Here is a 17,587-nt window from a genome sequence, read left to right on the forward strand (position 1 = left end):
AGAGTGAAAGCTCATACATCTGAGTTGTACATTTGGGTCGCCCAAGGGATAGAGATGTCTCTGTGATTTACTGTCTGAAATAGATTATGCCCCTCAAATTGGGAATCCTTTTAGAGGTATACATTTATAATTACTTACGGCAGAAAAGTGGAATCTCGGCTGTCAGAAGGAGACCTTGCTGTAAGGGAACAAATCATGTGTTACGTTAAGTGTCCTAAATAAGACGCAGGAACGGAGACTGTGGTCCTCGAGCAGAGGCACCCACGATGTTTGTTATGATAAGTGACTGAGAGGATGTCTTCAAGTCACCTTTGCAAAGTGATGTTTTGACAGCAGGAGCTCAATTATGTTGAAGGCCAACAGAACTTCCACGGAGGACAAATTAACCAATTAAATTTAGAGAATTATAAAAATGGTCTGGCTAACGTTAACCAGGTCTGCTCTGCCCCTTCTGTGTACCCACCACACCCTGCAATTTTGTCAGCGGTCACTTTCCCCTTTTCGGGTGGTTTGTATCTAAGTAAAACCATCAAAAACGAGGGTCTGGCCCTGGCCGGTTTGGCTCAGCGGTTGGAGCGTCGGCCTGCGGTACAGAGAGACCCGGGTTTGGTTCCCGCTAAGGGCACGTACCTCGGTTGCGGTTTGTCCCCGGCCCTGGTTGGTCGTGCGGGTGGCAACCACTCGATGTGTCCCTTCACGTCGATGTTTCTCTCTCTCTCTCTCTTCCTCTCTCTCCCTCCCGCTCTGTCTGAACAAAAAATGCAAAAGTGTCCTCGGGTGAGGATAAAAAAAAAAAAAAACGAGGGTCTGTTATTTGGTTTATGTTGGTTTATGGTATTGGCTGTTTCAGACAGCGTAGCACAGTTCATACTCACCAACATATCGAGATAGTATTTTCATCTATTCTTATAAAGTGTGTTTTTCAAGGAAAAATAATGGGTTCAGTTACCCAGTTTATATCCTCAGAAGGAGAAGAGGGGTGCGGTCATGGGTTGCCTGGGTTTCCATTGCATGACACTGTTAATTAAGCACCTACTATGTGCCAGACACTGTGCTGAGCTGTTACATTTAGCCCTCACAGCAACACCATGAGGAAGGTTCTATTTGTGTGTATAGTTGTTTTATACAGCTAAGAAAACTGAGGCACAGTTCTTGAATAACTTGCCCCAGGTCACACACACATAATTAGCAGAGCTGGGATTTGAATCCAAGCAGCCTGGCCCCAGAGCCCAACCAGTTTTTATACTTTTTTAGTTTTAAACCAAGTAGCTGGATTTTTACTCAAAACATAATATGCAAAAAATAATAATTATATATATATATATATATATATATAGGAATTAGAAGATTATTGTTCTATTGAGAATTCCTAATCAATAGGAAAAGCAAATTAAAATCTCTCAAAGGCTCAGTAGCTAAGTTCTTTAAGAAAAAAAAATCGAACCTCTGGTCACCTGTTCTAGCCCTGGACCCTGCACCTCCTCCCTCCCCGGTTGTCAGAAGTGACGGGTGGCCACCCTGCCCACGGGAGGGCTGAGGGGTGCAGTGACTATGCTGCCCATCTCCAGGGCAAGGCCAGGGGAGTGAGGGGTGAATGAGGGACGAGGTCACGGCCTTCGGCACTGCCCGCCTGGGTGTTTGCTGGCAGCCCACCCTCCGAAGGGCCTTTCTAGACAACCTTGGCCAAGTAGGTCCGTCTCTCTCACTTCACCGTGTACATTTCTTCACAGCCTTTTCACAGTTTGTCATTTGTTTACTTGTTTACTGTCTTTGTTTCTTAAGTAGCAGAGACTGTCATTTGGCTCACTCCTCAACCCCTAGTCCCCTGTGCAATGTCTGGCATATATTAGATTTTCTGAATTTTTACTAGAAGGAATACAGGAAGAGAGAAAAGGAAGAAAAGAGGGAGAGAAATGTGCAACTAGAGGTCATTTCTTATCACAACCTTGAAAAACAAAGTAGGGTAATTCATTGAACTCTGACTCTCAGTTTTCCCCCTAATTCCAGTTTTTCAGTATATTAGGTCTATTTCTAAAATTCCACAATGAGAGTATTCAACTTAGACCCATACATTTTGGCAATTGGAAGAGTTATGTCACATTATACAATAACTCTTAAACTTTATTTATAAGCAGCCTTTCTTTCAAATGAGATTTCATATCGAATTCCAGTGTATAAAGGAGATGAAAGCAGAGCGGCTCTGGCCAAGGAGGGGAGGGTTAGGGTCTCAGAAACCTGCCCTGGGGCTCTGATGAACCAATGAAAGACACTGAGGTAGTCCAGTCCCTTCAGTCTGACCTTGCCCAACGCCAAATGTCAAAGCCTGAGCAAGGGTTAGGACTCCGGCTTCCTCCACACCAATGCCTTTCTGCAGAACCACTGCAGCAGGAAGTGAAGGCTGGTCACAGGAAACGGCTCTCCCACCTTCCGGCTTCTAGGATGAAAACAATCATAACTACCGTTCATTTCATCTGCCTGTGACCCAGGCCTACATGTGCAGTGAATTCTCAGCATCGCCTACTAGGCATAGGTACTATTATTACCCCACTTACACCCGGACACCAGGACTTCGAGCAAGAGAGTGCTGAGCTCGCCCACCACGTCTCCGCAGAGGCCGAGACGCACCTGTGCAGCTGGAGCCAGGCCTGCATTTTAACAGCGGGGAAAGTTGGCCCGACCAAGACGTAACTGGAAAACCTGCGCTTGGCCATGCAAAGTGAGTGCACACATTCCCCCTGGCCTTGAGTTCCCACTTGACTCAGTACAAGTCTGTCAAGCACAGTTTCTGCCCGACCAGCATGTCTGGAGTTATAAATGCCATCTTAACGTGACCAGCCTGGCTCCCAGCAGCGCCGCCCTGCCGGCAGGAGCAGCCCTGGGCTCCGGCCCTTCTGCTGGCTGAGACCTGGACGGCCGGCTCTCCGCATTCCTCCCGGGCGAGTATGCTGGTGCTGTCAATTACCACGGGCACGCGTGCCCTTGACACTTAGTAAGCGTGTGTTTTCCCGAAGCTCATCTGAAATATAAAGATGGGAAGTTAAGATTTCAGAACTTACTCAAGAAAACTACCAAACTGACCTTTTGAAAGTGAATCGGACTTTGCTTGAAAAATAGTTGTCAATTTGTTGTTGACACTTGTTTCTTTACAGATATGACCCTTGAGTTACTCATGCTTACCAGCCCCAAAATAGAATAGCAGTGACCTCTGCCTTCAGGCTTGCAAGCCCGCTTGCAGTTGGCATAGATCTTGCCTAAGAAAGGACTTCTGGAGGAAGGACTTCTGGAGGAAGGACTTCTGGAGGTGCCAGGCTCATAAAAATGACAGTTTTGTACCTTTTGTTTAACAATGTCACATAGAATATTCCTTTATGAACATTGATTAATTTCACATGAGATGTAAATAAGCAACAGACACTTATTTCATAGATGTAATATCTAAATCAGTAATAAAGAATTCACAGAAATCTCATGGCTCCTCTCAGCCAACCAGAGAGGGGCCTCCGGCCACCTGCTCCGGCTCCACAGATGACTTCTTTCCCAGTCCTGTGTCGTACACACAGTCACCTAACACTGGGTCTGAAGCAATCTCCTAAACTCCGTTTCACTCGTTACCTCACCAGACAGAATGTTCCATCGAACAACTAGGGCATCCTCAGTGACCGGACACGCTACACACCCCGCGGTGACTCAGTGAGTGGACGAGTCAAGCGTCTGCCCCTGGGAACCAGGAGGGTGATGTGGTCTACTCTTTGGATCGTCCCTGTACCTTGAAGACTTATTTAAGATACAAAGGAGACCTCCCCCCAAAATAATCAAAATTGGTGATTAAAAGTAATACTAGAGGTCAGCACTAGTAAAGCACCACCATGTGCCTGGCACTGGGTCGAGGTTTCCTGTGCATTACCTCACGATGACTAGTCCCAGCACTACCAGACATGGGGCTCTCGTGTCCCCACCTTGCAGGTGACGTTAAGGTCACAGCCTGGGTCACAGCCCCGCTGAATGTGGAGCAGGATGCTGGCCCAAGCCAGTCCGCACCCTTTGCCCCCACACTGCAGTAGAACCACAGAAGCCCCGTTTGGGTCGATGAGAACTGTGGGGCTGCAATGTCCACTGCAATTTCCTTCATTTGGGAAGTTCTCCTTGAAGCTTTCTGGGTAGAAAGTACTTTCTTTAGTGTTCTCCTTAGACCCATAGAGCCCACCTCAACTCAGCTTGTAAATGATTTGTTAGTGTTTATGACATTCTTGGACCCGTAATCTCTGCCCCTTCTTCCCCCTGTAAGTATTGCCTTTTATTCTCTGATAAACCTTGGGGCAGGGAGATATCTTCTCTTATGCAGCTGGCAGGGTCCCAGGGGTGTCTCCTCTGCTTAGAAGTGATGGGGGTGGGGGGGGTAACCACACTCTCACTGATATAAAAAGCTGCCTGCTCTTCCAGAATGGGAAGCAGACCTTCCAGCAAAGAAGTCAACACATTGCTGGTGTCCGAGGTGCTCTCCCTTATTCCAGAACCACACCCCCAGCTACCTCACCTCCAAATGCACCTGGAAGGGGCCCGGCCCAGCATGCAGTCCAGCGACCCCTGCTGGGACTGGGATGCATTTTCCCTCAGCCGCAGTGTGGCCACCTTGCCTGAAGCCAGGCCCTTGAGAAACTATGGACTCTGTTCGCTTCCAAGCTCAATAGTCCAGCCAGGGACCTTCCTTCATGTGAAACAAAAAGGCATTCAGGCCCTGGCCGGTTTGGCTCAGCGGTTAGAGCGTTGGCCTGCGGTACAGAGAGACCTGGGTTCGGTTCCCGCTAAGGGCATGTACCTCGGTTGTAGTTTGTCCCCGGCCCTGGTTGGTCGTGCGGGTGGCAGCCACTCAATGTGTCCCTTCACGTCGATGTTTCTCTCTCTCTCTCTTCCTCTCTCTCCCTCCCGCTCTATCTGAACAAAAAATGGAAAAATGTCCTCGGGTGAGGATAAAAAAAAAAAAAAGGCATTTAGAGTTGTGGGTTTTCCCCAGATTCATTGAGATATAATTGACATGTAACATTGTGTAAGTTTAAGGTAAACATGATGATTCGATATACTGCGCACATTTGCAAGTGGAAACTACCCAGAAAGAATGAAATTGCAGTTAACTCCTAATTAATCATCTAAATCCTCAACATTTCACTTTAAATGGCACTTTCCACGTAAAATACAGCCACCGGTTTTTACAAAAGGGTTGATGTATTTATTTCCCAAATGAAACCTGAACTGTAATCATAATATGTTATTTGCCTCCCAAAAAAACAATGTAGCTTTCTAAAAGAAGAAAGTATCTTTTCATTCTTTTTATTCCATTGTTGATCGTTTATCTTTCTCCCATCTAAGAGCACATATTTGCTGAAAACCAAAATTCAGCAGTTCACGGTGGACTTCCTCGGGTTTAGTGCCAGCTAATTGTGCCCTCCTGTGAGATATGTCAGTTATAGTTTGCAAACACTGGTTCTCAGGAGAATCTCATCTAAAATGTCATCTCTATTGATCCTAAGGCTGTTCCCAATGGTGAGTCCCTCCCCGTTGAATTGTTTAAACAAGAGTGTATTAGTATGCACATGAAAATATAGTCAGTCAGCTCTCAAGATCTATGAGAGAGAAATTGAATTAACTTCTTTTAAAAAATTCTAGATGGTGGCATCAGAAGACTGAAAATCAAGTACAGTGTCTTGATTCAGAGATTTTAAATCTGATAAACTGGTGCCACATCATTTGGTTTTAATCTTGAAGACTTAGCTTGTGCATATCGGTTTTCTGTTATCTGCAGTTAAAATGCATTAAATATAGATAATTAAGCATTTGTATTAATTGACTTTAAAAAGGTGGGCTAGAGGGATACTTGCCTGTTCTGCTCTAGCCAAGGAGAGGGCAGGTAAGATGCTGCATTTGGTCCGGCTCCACTGGCTTTTCTCCTGTCGTTGCTGTGAACCGTTTTCAATGTGGATGAAGCTGAAAGTCTGTAAATAGATTATTATCTGAAAGGCTTTATTTCACTAGAAATGGCTTTATTATCTGAAGAAGAGTAAAAATGTAATTTGGACCCCTGACCAGATGCTCTTAGTCTGGTAGGAAAGAATAGTTTTATTTGTTAATTTGTCCTTTTAGAGTTTTTGCAGCCAGTCTTTAACTATAGCAATTTCACATTTGGGGGGAAAACAAACTCTGCACTCTGCAAGAATGTAATTGAAAATTACCCCATACCCATGCACAATAATTACCTTTCAAAACATTTTCCATTGCTTGATATCATGGTGGTAATTGCTTAATGATATTATAATTTTGTTACGTAGGGATTGCAATGGCAAAATGATGTAAGTTGGAGGCTTTGAAAATTAAGTTGTAATGAAAACAAAACCTTTTATACAAGTTTAAAGCACTTATTTCTATGTAAAATTGTATATAACGTCACCCAATTTTTGTATGAATGCCATTGTGGGTGGAGTTTTAAAATTCATCCATTTACAGCTTCAGTACTAAAAACCACCAAACCTTCCTTCATCCCATGATTATGCTGCATGAGGTCCCAGTCCTGTGGTGATCTGTATGGGAACAAGTGCATTTCCGTTGCAGCTCCTGCTTCAGTCATGCCTGGGTGGCAGCACCTCTCCTGAGGGGTGGGATCCGCTTCATCCCCTGGCAGTCGAATGATCAAGGCCCACGGCTCATTACAACCGTTACTTTCATCTTGAAAGATTCCTGGCTGGTTATAAAGACTACTGAGTTTTCTAATTAAGTAGCATCAGCTTAAAACTTTATCTTTTTGGAAAGTACAGGCATAGAATGCACTAAACAATTAAAACACGTGTAACTTATGTGCCAGACGTGAGAATTTGCCCGGTGTGCTGATGGCACGAAAGCGAGGTCGGATGCTAGCTCTCGGGGGTCGTCTGGCTCACAATCAGTGTGGTGTGGTTCAGCACTACACCTGATGGAAACATTTGTTTTTGAAATATGTATGAGTCTAGGTATAAGAACTATTTTTATTTAAAGATGAATTCATCATACTGTCCTGTATAAAACTAGTTGGGGGTGTTATGTTTCAGTCAGACCAACCATTTTTTTTTTTTTTTGGTAGTAAAAAAACAGTCAGACATAGTTTGGGGTGGAAATGAGGTATAAATGAACATACTCCACTCGTGTGTAACTCATATCTTATGTTTTCCATGATGATTATAATAGCGATATTTATTGAATATTACTGTTTGTGCTGCATATAGTACTATAACAGATACTGTTACTATCCTTACCGTACTATGAGGAAACTGGGGCTCAGAGGAGTGAATTTCCCCATGTCCCACAGCTACGAAGTGGTAGAAGTGGGATTTGGACCCGGTCTGTCTGACCCTGTCTAAAGGCCACGCTGCATATCTCTAAGAAGCCTTTGCTCATACTTGCAGCTTTATCAATGCCCGTTTTGAGTTACTAAAAATGTCATAGCCTAGAGTTCATGATTTATTTTATTGTTATTATCCTTAGTAGTAATAGTAATGATTGTTTATTGAACAACTACTGAGTGCCCTGTGCTATACATATTATCCAATGTCCATTTGTCTCCCAAAAAGCCCTATGAAATAGACATTGTTGTTTCATTTTATAAATGAGCAAACGAGGCCCCGTGAGGTGAAATGACCTGGAAGCAGCCTAAGATGATCCAGGTAGGAAACAGCAGGACTCCCCTCCCTCCCCAGGTGGGTTGGATTCTACAGCCCGGGGTGCTCGTCACTCTGCAGTTGCAACGCATCGTCTCACTCCTTGTTCATCTGTGGGAGCTGCTTTTGTTTTGTGTGTGGATGTCACATCTACAGCCGACTGCTCAGCCACGTACCAGGCACACAGTAGTCACTGACTGATACACGGATTTTGTTCTTTTCTCTGAAGTGGCCCAAACATGAAAGAGGTGATGGATTAAATATCTGAAAGTGAAAGACGTGCACATTCTCCTCTGAGGCACAGAAGTGACCTAAAGGGGGCATGATGTGAAACAGCCCCGTAGAGGAAGCAGGCAGAGGCAGTGCCCTGGGACCACTCTCCCGGTAACCACAGAAAAGGGCAGCCTGCCTCCTCTGCGCCCCTGTTCTCAGTGAGAGACTGTGCAGGTGCTCAGGTCAGCCACCACTGTACATGTGGCCGTTAGCTAAGGCCTGTCCTACTTCAAGGACATAAGCCACTGCAGCCAAGAGTCATGGAAACTCAGCAGAGGCACGGCAGGAATCACTGGGTCTGGTCCCTGTCCTGTGCAGGATTCATCGACACAGTCTCACACAAACGATCGCCCGGCCCCTGCTTCAACCTTAGAGTCCAGGTCCCAATTGCTGCTCCGCTCCAGTGTTGAGAAAATTCTTGCTCATGCTGAGCCAAAATCCATCTCTTTGTAACTTTCAGTTGGTGGTCCTGTTGCTTTCTCCTGGATCCGCCAGAATCTGAATTTCTGTCTCATCGCCACCCTTCTGGATGGAATAGCCCCGTTCCTCTGAGCTTATGGAGCTGGCGCCTCTGACCTCCCACAGGGGTACCCTCGGCTTTGTCAGTGGTTTTAAAACAAATCAAATGTCTTTTGTTTACAAACCTGATTTCTTTTTTCTTTTTTTTCCTTTTCTTTTTTTTTTGTTACAGATGTTTCTCCTTTTTTACCCCATTGACACCCACCTCCCCATCCCCCCACCCACCCCGTCCCCGGCTTTGTTGTCCATGTCCATTGGTTATGCATACAGGCATATAAGTTCTATGGTTTATCTCTTCCCACTCCCCCACCTCTTCTTCTGAGGGATGTCAGTCTGTGCCCTACTCCCATGTTCGTGTCTACCATATTCCTCAGACTGTTATGTTCATTATATTCCGTATATAAGTGAGATTATGTAGTATTTGTCTTTTTCTGCTTGGCTTATTTCACTTAGGATAATACTTTCCAGGTGTCTCCATGTCATCTCAAAGGATAAGAGATCTTTCTTTCTTATAGCTGCATAGTACTCCATTGTGTATATATACCACTGCTTTTTTATCCATTCATCTACTGATGGACACTTGAGCTGTTTCCAGATCTTAGCTATTGTAAATAGTGCTGCTATGAACATGGGGGTACATATATTCTTTCTGATTGGTGTTTCAGGCTTCATAGGGTATATTCCTAGAAGCGGGATCACTGGGTCAAATGGAAGTTCAATTTTTAATTTTTTACGGTAACACCATATTGTTCTCAATAGTAGCTGCACCAGTCTGCATTCCCATCAGCAGTGTACTAGAGTCCCTTTTTCTCCACAACCCCACCAGCACTTGTTGTTTGACGATTTGTTGATGGTGGCCATTCTGACAGGTGTGAGGTGATACCTCGTTGTTTTAATTTGCATCTCTCTGATGATTAGTGATGTTGAGCATTTCTTCATATGTCTCTTAGCCATTTGTATGTCCCGTTTGGAGAGGTGTCTATTCAGCTCCTCTGCCAATTTTTTAATTGGGTTCTTTGTCTTCCTTTTGTTGAGTTGTATGAGCACTCTATATATATTGGAAATTAACCCCTTATCTGATATATCATTGGCAATGATGCTCTCCCAAAGAGTGGAATGCCTTTCCATTTTGATGATTGTATCTTTTGCTGTGCAGAAGCTTTTGAGTTTGATGTAGTCCCATGTGTTCATTTTCTCCTTTGTTTCTATTGCCTTAGGTGATGTATCAGTGAAAATTCTGCTGCGTATGATGTCCGAAAATTTGATGCCTACATTTTCTTCTAGGATTTTTATGGATGCATGAGTCACAATTAAGTCTTTTATCCATTTTGAGTTTATTCTTGTGTATGGTGTAAGTTGATGGTCTAGTTTCATTTTTTTGCATGTAGTTGTCCAATTATCCCAACACCATTTATTAAAGAGGCTGTCTTTACTCCACTGTATGCTCTTGCCACCTTTGTCAAATATTAATTGAGCATATTGCCTTGGGCCCATTTCTGGGTTCTCAGTTCTGTTCCACTGGTCTATATGATTGTTCTCATGCCAGTACCAGGCTGTTTTGATTACAGTCACTTTGTAGTATAACCTGATATCTGGTATTGTGATCCCACCTACTTTGTCCTTCTTTTTCAAAATTGCTGTGGCTACTTGGGGACTTTTTTGGTTCCATATAAACTTTTGAAGTATTTGTTCTAGTTCTGTGAAATATGTCGTTGGTATTTTGATGGGGATTGCATTGAATCTATAGATTGCTTTGGGTAATATGGACATTTTAATGATGTTAATTCTTCCAATCCATGAACAAGGTATGTGCTTCCACTTTGTTATATCTTTTTTCAATGTCCTGTAGTTTTCTGCAAATAGGTCCTTTACTTCTTTGGTTAAGTTTATTCCTAGGTATCTTAATTTTTTTTCCGCAATGGTAAATGGGATTGATTTTTTTTTTTCAGTTTCTCTTTCTGTGAGTTCATCATTGGTGTATACGAATGCCATCGATTTCTTGACGTTAATTTTGTATCCTGCTATTTTGCCAAATTCATTTATTAAGTCTAGCAGATTTTTGATGGAGTCTTTAAGGTTTTCTATGTATAATATCATGTCATCTGCAAATAATGACAATTTCATGTCCTCCTTTCCAATTTGGATCCCTTTTATTTTTTCCTCATGTCTGACTGCTGTGGCTAAGACTTCCAGTACTATGTTAAATAAGAATGGCGAAAGTGGACATCCCTGTCTTGTTCCTGTTCTTAATGGAAATGTTTTTAGTTTCTGCCCATTGAGTATGATGTTGGCTACAGGTCTTTCATATATGGCCTTTATTATGTCGAGATATCATCCTTCTATTCCCACATTGCTGAGCGTTTTTATCAGAAATGGATGCTGGATTTTGTCGAATGCTTTTTCAGTGTCTATTGATATGATCATGTGGTTTTTATTCTTTATTCTTTTTATGTGGTGTATCACATTTATTGATTTGCGAATATTGTACCAGCCTTGCATCCCTGGGATGAATCCCACTTGGTCATGGTGAATAATTTTTTTGATGTATCACTGGATCCGATATACTAGTGTTTTGTTCAGGATTTTGGCATCTATGTTCATCAGGGATATTGGCCTGTAGTTTTCTTTCTTTGTAGTGTCTTTTTCTGGTTTTGGAATTAGAATTATGCTGGCCTCATAGAACGAGTTTGTAAGTCTTCCTTCTTCTTGAATTTTTAAAAATAATTTGAGGAGAATGGGTGTTAGTTCTTTTTTGAATGTTTGGTAAAACTCCCCCGTGAAGCCATCTGGGCCTAGGCTTTTGTTTGCTGGGAGAGTCTTGATTACATCTTCAATTTCCTTATTTGTTATTAGTCTGTTCAAGTTTTCTATCTCTTCCTGGTCCAGTTTTGGGAGACTGTGTGTTTCTAGAAATTTGTCCATTTCGCTTAGATTGTCAAATTTGTTGCCATATAGTTGTTCATAGTAGCTGTTAACGATCTTTTGTATTTCTGTGGTATCGGTTGTTACTTCTCCTCTTTCATTTCTGATTTTGTGTATTTGGGTTCTCTCTCTTTGTTTCTTGGTGAGTCTAGCTAAGGGTCCATCGATCTTGTTTATCTTTTCAAAAAACCAGCTCTTTGTTTCCTTGATCCTTTGAATTGTTTGTTTGTTTGTTGTTGTTGTTGTTTGGGTTTTTTTGTTTTTGGTCTCTGTCATTTATTTCTGCTCTGATCTTTACTATTTCCTTCCTTCTACTTGCTCTGGGGTTTTCTTTTTGTTTGCTTTCTAATTCTTTAAGTTGTGAGACTAGACAGTCAATTAGAAATTTTTCTTGTTTCTTGAGGTAGGCCTGTAGTGCTATGAACTTCCCTCTCAGAACTGCTTTTGCTGCATCCCATAGATTTTGTGTTGTTGTGTGTTCATTTTCATTGGTTTCCAGGAAGTTTTTAATTTCTTCCTGGAGTTCCTCGGTAACCCATTCATTGTTTAATAACATGCTATTTAGCCTCCATGTGTTGAAATGTCTTTGCATGTTCTTGTTGCAATTGATTTCTAGTTTCATGCCATCGTGATCTGAGAAGATACTTGATATGATTTCAATCTTCTTGAACTTGTAGAGATTTAGTTTGTGTCCTATCATGTGGTCTATCTTTGAGAATGTCCCATGTGCACTTGAGAAGAATGTGAATTCTGTAGTTTTGGGGTGTAATTCTCTGTACATACCTATTAAATCCATTTGGTCTAGTGCTTCATTTAGGGTCTCTGTTTCCTTGCTAATTTTTTGTCTAGAGGATCTATCCAGTGGTGTCAACGGGGTGTTGAAGTCCCCTGCTATGATTGTATTGCTATCGATTTCTCCTTGGAAGTCCTCCACAATATTTTTAATATATTTTGGTGCTCCTATATTGGGTGCATATATGTTTATCAAGCTTATATCTTCCTGTTGGATAGATGCTTTCAATATTATGTAGTAGCCTTCTTTGTCTCTAGTTATGGCCTTCATTTTGAAATCTATTTTATCAGATATGAGTATTGCTACCCCAGCTTTTTTTTGTTTTCCATTTGGTTGGAAAAATTTTTTCCATCCCTTCACTTTCAACCTATGTGAGTGTTTCGGTGTGAGGTGGGTCTTTTGTAAACAACATATAGATGAGTCATGCTTTCTTATCCAATCAGCTACTCTGTGTCTTTTTATCGGAGCATTCGGTTCATTTACATTTAAGGTGATTATTGATATGTACTTGTTTATTGCCATTTTTGTTTAGTGTGATTATATTTTTTTTCCTATTTCTTCTACTAATTACAGTAGTCCTTTTAACATTTCTTGCAGTGCTGGTTTGGTGCTAATGTATTCTCTTAGCCTTTTTTTTGTCTGGGAAGCTCTTTATTTGACCTATTTTGAATGATAGCCTTGCTGGGTAGAGTAGTCTTGGATTCAGATCCTTGTTTTTTATGACCTTGATTACTTCATGCCATTCCGTTCTGGCCTGTAGTGTTTCTTGTGAGAAGTCAGCCGAGAGCCTTATGGGGTTTCCTTTGTAGGTAACCTGTTGCTTATCTCTTGCTTCTTTTAGGATTCTCTCTTTGTCTTTAATTTCTGGCATTTTGATTACTATGTGTCTTGGTGTGGGCCTGTTTGGGTTCTTCTTCCTTGGGGCTCTCTGTGCTTCTTGAACTTGAATGCCTTCTTCCTTCACCAAATTAGGGAAGTTTTCACCCAATTAGGGAAGTTTTCTGTCACTGTTTCTTTGAGTATATTCTCTAACCCTTGTTCATTTTCTTCTTCTTTGGGTACTCCTATGATGCGAATATTATTACGTTTCCAGTTGTCCCACAGTTCTCTTAAGCTGTCTTCCTGTTTTTTAATCGTTTTTTCCTTTTGGTTTTCTGATTGGTTGATTTTTTCTACCCTGTCTTCTAATTCACTGATCCGGTCCTCAGCTTCCTCTACTCTGCTTTTTAGACCTTCCAATGTGTTTTTGATTTGTGATATGTCATTTTTTATCTTTTCTTGATGGTTTTTAATTTCCAATTGGTTTATTTTCAGCATCTCTATGTCCTTACTCATGTTGCTGAGCTTCCTCAAGATCATGGCTCTGAATTCTAGCTCTGTTAACTTGCCTAACTGCTCCACATTGATCTCATCTTGGGTGGAGGTTTCTTGTTCTTTCATTTGGCTTCTGTTTCTGTGTTTCACCATTTTGGCTATCACAGTGGGCTTTGGAGACTGTCAAGTTTTCCTTGTGGGTGTTGGTGTTCTACTCTTCGTGGCTCCCTCTCCTGGGTTTAGATGAGCGAGGGAGGACCCACGTTAAACACCACTGTCAAGTCTTACTTTCCTGGTTAAAGTTCCTAGCCCTGGAAAGGTACTGTTATCCTCTAGCTTTTTGCCTGGAGGCTAGCAGTCGAGGTTACTTGAAGAGTTTCTGGTTGTAAGTTGATTGTAAAACTCCCTCAGGTGCTCAGCATAAGGGGATTTCCCGAGGGTGGGGCAGATGCTGGTTGTTAATGATCCTCAATTAGCACTTCAATGGCCCACTGGGTGGGGTTGGATCTCCGAGGGAGGGGCTGCTGCCTCTCCCCAGAGCCCTGGGAAGGAGCAATATGCCCACCGTCCTGCGTGGCAGCAACTCAGCAAAAGCTCTGAGCACCCTCCAAATCCCGAGAGTCCCCACACAGTTCCAGTCCAGTCCTCCCTCTGCCGGAGCCCAAGGTGAGTGGCTGTGGCTGTTTTAGTCTCTGTCCGGCCTCTGCACTATGGAGCCGCCTGGGACTTTATCCCGAAGGCGCTGCTCCCAGCTGAGGCACTGCCGAGCTGCCGACCGTGGGCTCCCAGCCCCGTCTCGCGCCTTCGCAAGCCTACTGGGATGGAGTCAGTGTCCCTGGTTATATGGTCCTCGCAAGCTGCTTTTCTGTTGCTTTTTCCCGTCGATTTGTCTGTGTTATAGTTGTAATTCCAGCCTGGTCCTGGGAGACGGTCTGTGTAGCTTCCGTTCACTCACCGCCATTTTGGATCCCCCCGAACCTGATTTTTTTTAATGTAGGACACCTTTACAATCATTTTTGCTCTTTTTTTTTTTTATCCTCACCCGAGGACATTTTTCCATTTTTTTCTTCAGATAGAGTGGGAGGGAGAGAGAGAGAGAGAACCATCGACGTGAAAGGGACACATCGAGTGGCTGCCATCTGCTCGACCAACCAGGGCCGGGGACAAACTGCAACCGAGGTACATGCCCTCAGCGGGAACCGAACCCGGGTCTCTCTGGACCGCAGGCCAACGCTCTAACCGCTGAGCCAAACCGGCCAGGGCATTTTTGCTCTTTTTTGTGTTTAAATTCCTGTAATGTAATAGTCCCAACTGAGTTGTGTTACACCACCTTCTTAATAAAACATCAAGCCAGTGTGGTCGGAAGAGCACCGACCTGAGTCCAGAAACCCAGGTTCACCCCGGATCCTGCCTCTGACTCACCCAGTGGCCTCACAGGAGCTACTTAATGTTGCAGATCCTCGTTCCTCACCCTTAAATTGGGCTGCTTGCATATTTCGACCGGGTCACTGCACACTCCTTTAAGAACAAGGCCTGGTGGTTTTCATATTGTCACGTCCCCAACACCCAGCTCCGAGCCTGGCAGGGAAGGACCACATTAAGTGTTTTGGATGGTTAGCAGAAGGTGGGCAGGCGAATGGCTGTGGTACAGTTTCAGACCCGCCCTTCACCATCTTGGCTCCACTTCCTGGGACTTAACTCCATTCTGCCCTGTCCTGACAATGTCCATGCACTGGCTTGATCTAATTGTGCTGAGGGTGGGGTTGTAAAATGAGTCTCACCACCTTCCCTTACTCAGAGGCAGTGACACTTGAGCTCACAGGCTGTTTCACAATAACATAGTCACCCTCTCAAAAAACATTCAGTATTCACTGAGCCTCTATACACGCCAGCCCTGTCCTGTGCCCACCACCTTCCCAAACTGCCCTGGTGAGCTCAAGACCCAAAAGTTTGGTTTCATTGGTTCTTAGCAGCCTATGGTAAGGAAGACCAAGGAGTGTTGTCTTAATCACCCCCATCCCCACCCCCGAGTCTGCTCTGATTTTCTCCAGCTCAGGGAGGCCTTGCCCCCCAGCCTCTGAATGTCTATTACGTGGATTTTCAGAAGCACTCAGAAGGCACTTGCTGATGATGGCGTCAGGTACCCAAGTACTTAGCACAACGTTGGGCACAGAAAAGGTTCACAGGAAACATCTTAGTGAAACAACTTATTTTCATTTCATGCCATGTGTTAGAAACCAGCCAAACCTTGCTAATGACCTAGGCAAACCACCCAAATGGCTGTCACAACAGAAAACCTCAAACCATGTTCGTGTTCCTAGCAAAGTTCACAGGCTTCCCACCACTGATAAAATAACAGGTCACCTGACACTGTGTTTCCCATATGTGTTCTGTGCATTACGTATCTTATTAATCTTTCTAAACATTTCATTTTTTTAAAATTTTATTGAATCTATTGCCATGACATTGGTTAATAAAATTATATAGGTTTCAGTTGTACAATTCTATACCCCATCATCTATATATTGTACTGTGTGTTGCAAACACTTTTTTTTAATTTGTGTTTATTTGGTGGGTTTTTTAGGCTGTATGAATGGGGATCGAGTTCATTTTTATATCATTCAGTTCACAGTGTTTTGCATTGTACAGCTATGGCCCCTGAAGAAGTCTAGATCGTGAATCCTGCTCATTTCCCGACCCTGATTAACATAACCCTTAGTCCTTGGGCTCTCTCCCTTCCCTCTGCCTGTTCTCCACACTCAGTCTTTCTTACCCTGCCTACCAGAGCTGGCCCGGTGAACGCTGTCTCTCCGTCCCACACTGCATGGTGTCATCAAGACCAGCACCCTCCACCCGCAGCCGCCTCCTGCCCACACAGAGAAAGTCTCCAGGGAGCAATGGTGACTGGTCTCATTGCCCTTCTGACGTCGCCGTTGAGGAATTCCAGGCCAGGCCAGTAGCTAACATGTCTGTGGTTCCCCTTCCCACAGGTGAAGAAGACCTGAGTGTGGAAGAGGACGAGGACGTGCTGACTCTTCTGTATGACCCATGTCTGAACTGTTACTTTGACCCCCAGACTGGGAAATACTACGAGTTGGTGTAATCCTTCCTTCCCGGCTGAGTGGCCGCCCCTGCGGGGTAGGACAGCAGTTCTGTCTCTGGACACCACAGTGTGTGTCGGGCAGGCCAGCAGAATCGAAAGTAACTGAGAAGTGAATTTCTGTTGTAAATAATGTTCAATGTTAAAAATACCTACTTTTTTTTGTAGATGCGTGTGAATTTTGGGGACTGTGAAGGAATTAATACACAGATAAGATTTTTAGGAATTTTAATTGTTTCTTATTTTTTGGTTCTCATCCTACATATAATTTTGTTTATTTCATATAATTTTATGTAAAAAAATTAAGAGTTATTCAAAATTTTTGCAGTGTTAATCTGTAAATGATGGCTTGGAATATAGAAAATGTATTCTTATTTAAAAGATACCTGGGTATCTTTTATTTTATTACCTATTTGTATTAAAAATAAAGTATGATGGTCAGAAGAATACCTTTTAAACTGCTTCTTTTTATTGACCCTACTTTCTTTACCAGAATATTCCTAGGTAATGTTTACCTTTCCTTAGACTCCTTGAGAGGGAAACGTAAACTGGTCAGACTTTATGATCGCATTTTATCGGCGCTGGCCCAACTCTTTCCATGTCATTATAGTTCATCCAGAGTTTGTCAGAGATCACAACATTGTTAATCACTTAAGCTGCTTAACACTGTGCTTTGCTTTTTCTTTTTTTACTAATTATCTCTGAATTTTAATAATATGATCCAAACCTAGCTCCATGGATGCAGATTTAACAAGAAGCCAGGCATTTGCCCTGGCGGGTTTGGCTCAGCGGTTGGAGCGTCGGCCTGCGGTCCAGAGAGACCTGGGCTGGGTTCCCGCTAAGGGCACGTACCTCAGTTGCAGTTTGTCCACGGCCCTGGTTGGGTCTTGTGGGTAGCAACCACTCAATGTGTCCCTTTCACGTTGATATTTCTCTCTCTATCTCTCTCCCTCTGTCCCTCTCACTCTATCTGAACAAAATATCGAA

The 17,587-nt window shown here is 43.2% G+C and overlaps 1 protein-coding gene across 2 annotated transcripts in view; it reads left to right on the forward strand.

The window, feature by feature from the left end:
• CFAP20DC (CFAP20 domain containing) overlaps positions 1 to 16,603 on the forward strand; it is a 258,264-nt gene extending 241,661 nt beyond the window's left edge. For both annotated transcript variants that reach the window (XM_036267094.1, XM_036267095.1), the window contains one exon: positions 16,491 to 16,603. In XM_036267094.1, coding sequence (XP_036122987.1) covers positions 16,491 to 16,603 — 113 coding nt within the window. The remainder of the gene's footprint in view (positions 1 to 16,490) is intronic.
• The last annotated feature ends 984 nt before the right edge of the window (positions 16,604 to 17,587 follow it).

The sequence above is a fragment of the Molossus molossus genome, unplaced genomic scaffold (genome assembly GCF_014108415.1).
Source record: "Molossus molossus isolate mMolMol1 unplaced genomic scaffold, mMolMol1.p scaffold_m16_p_18, whole genome shotgun sequence".
NCBI lineage: Eukaryota > Metazoa > Chordata > Mammalia > Chiroptera > Molossidae > Molossus > Molossus molossus.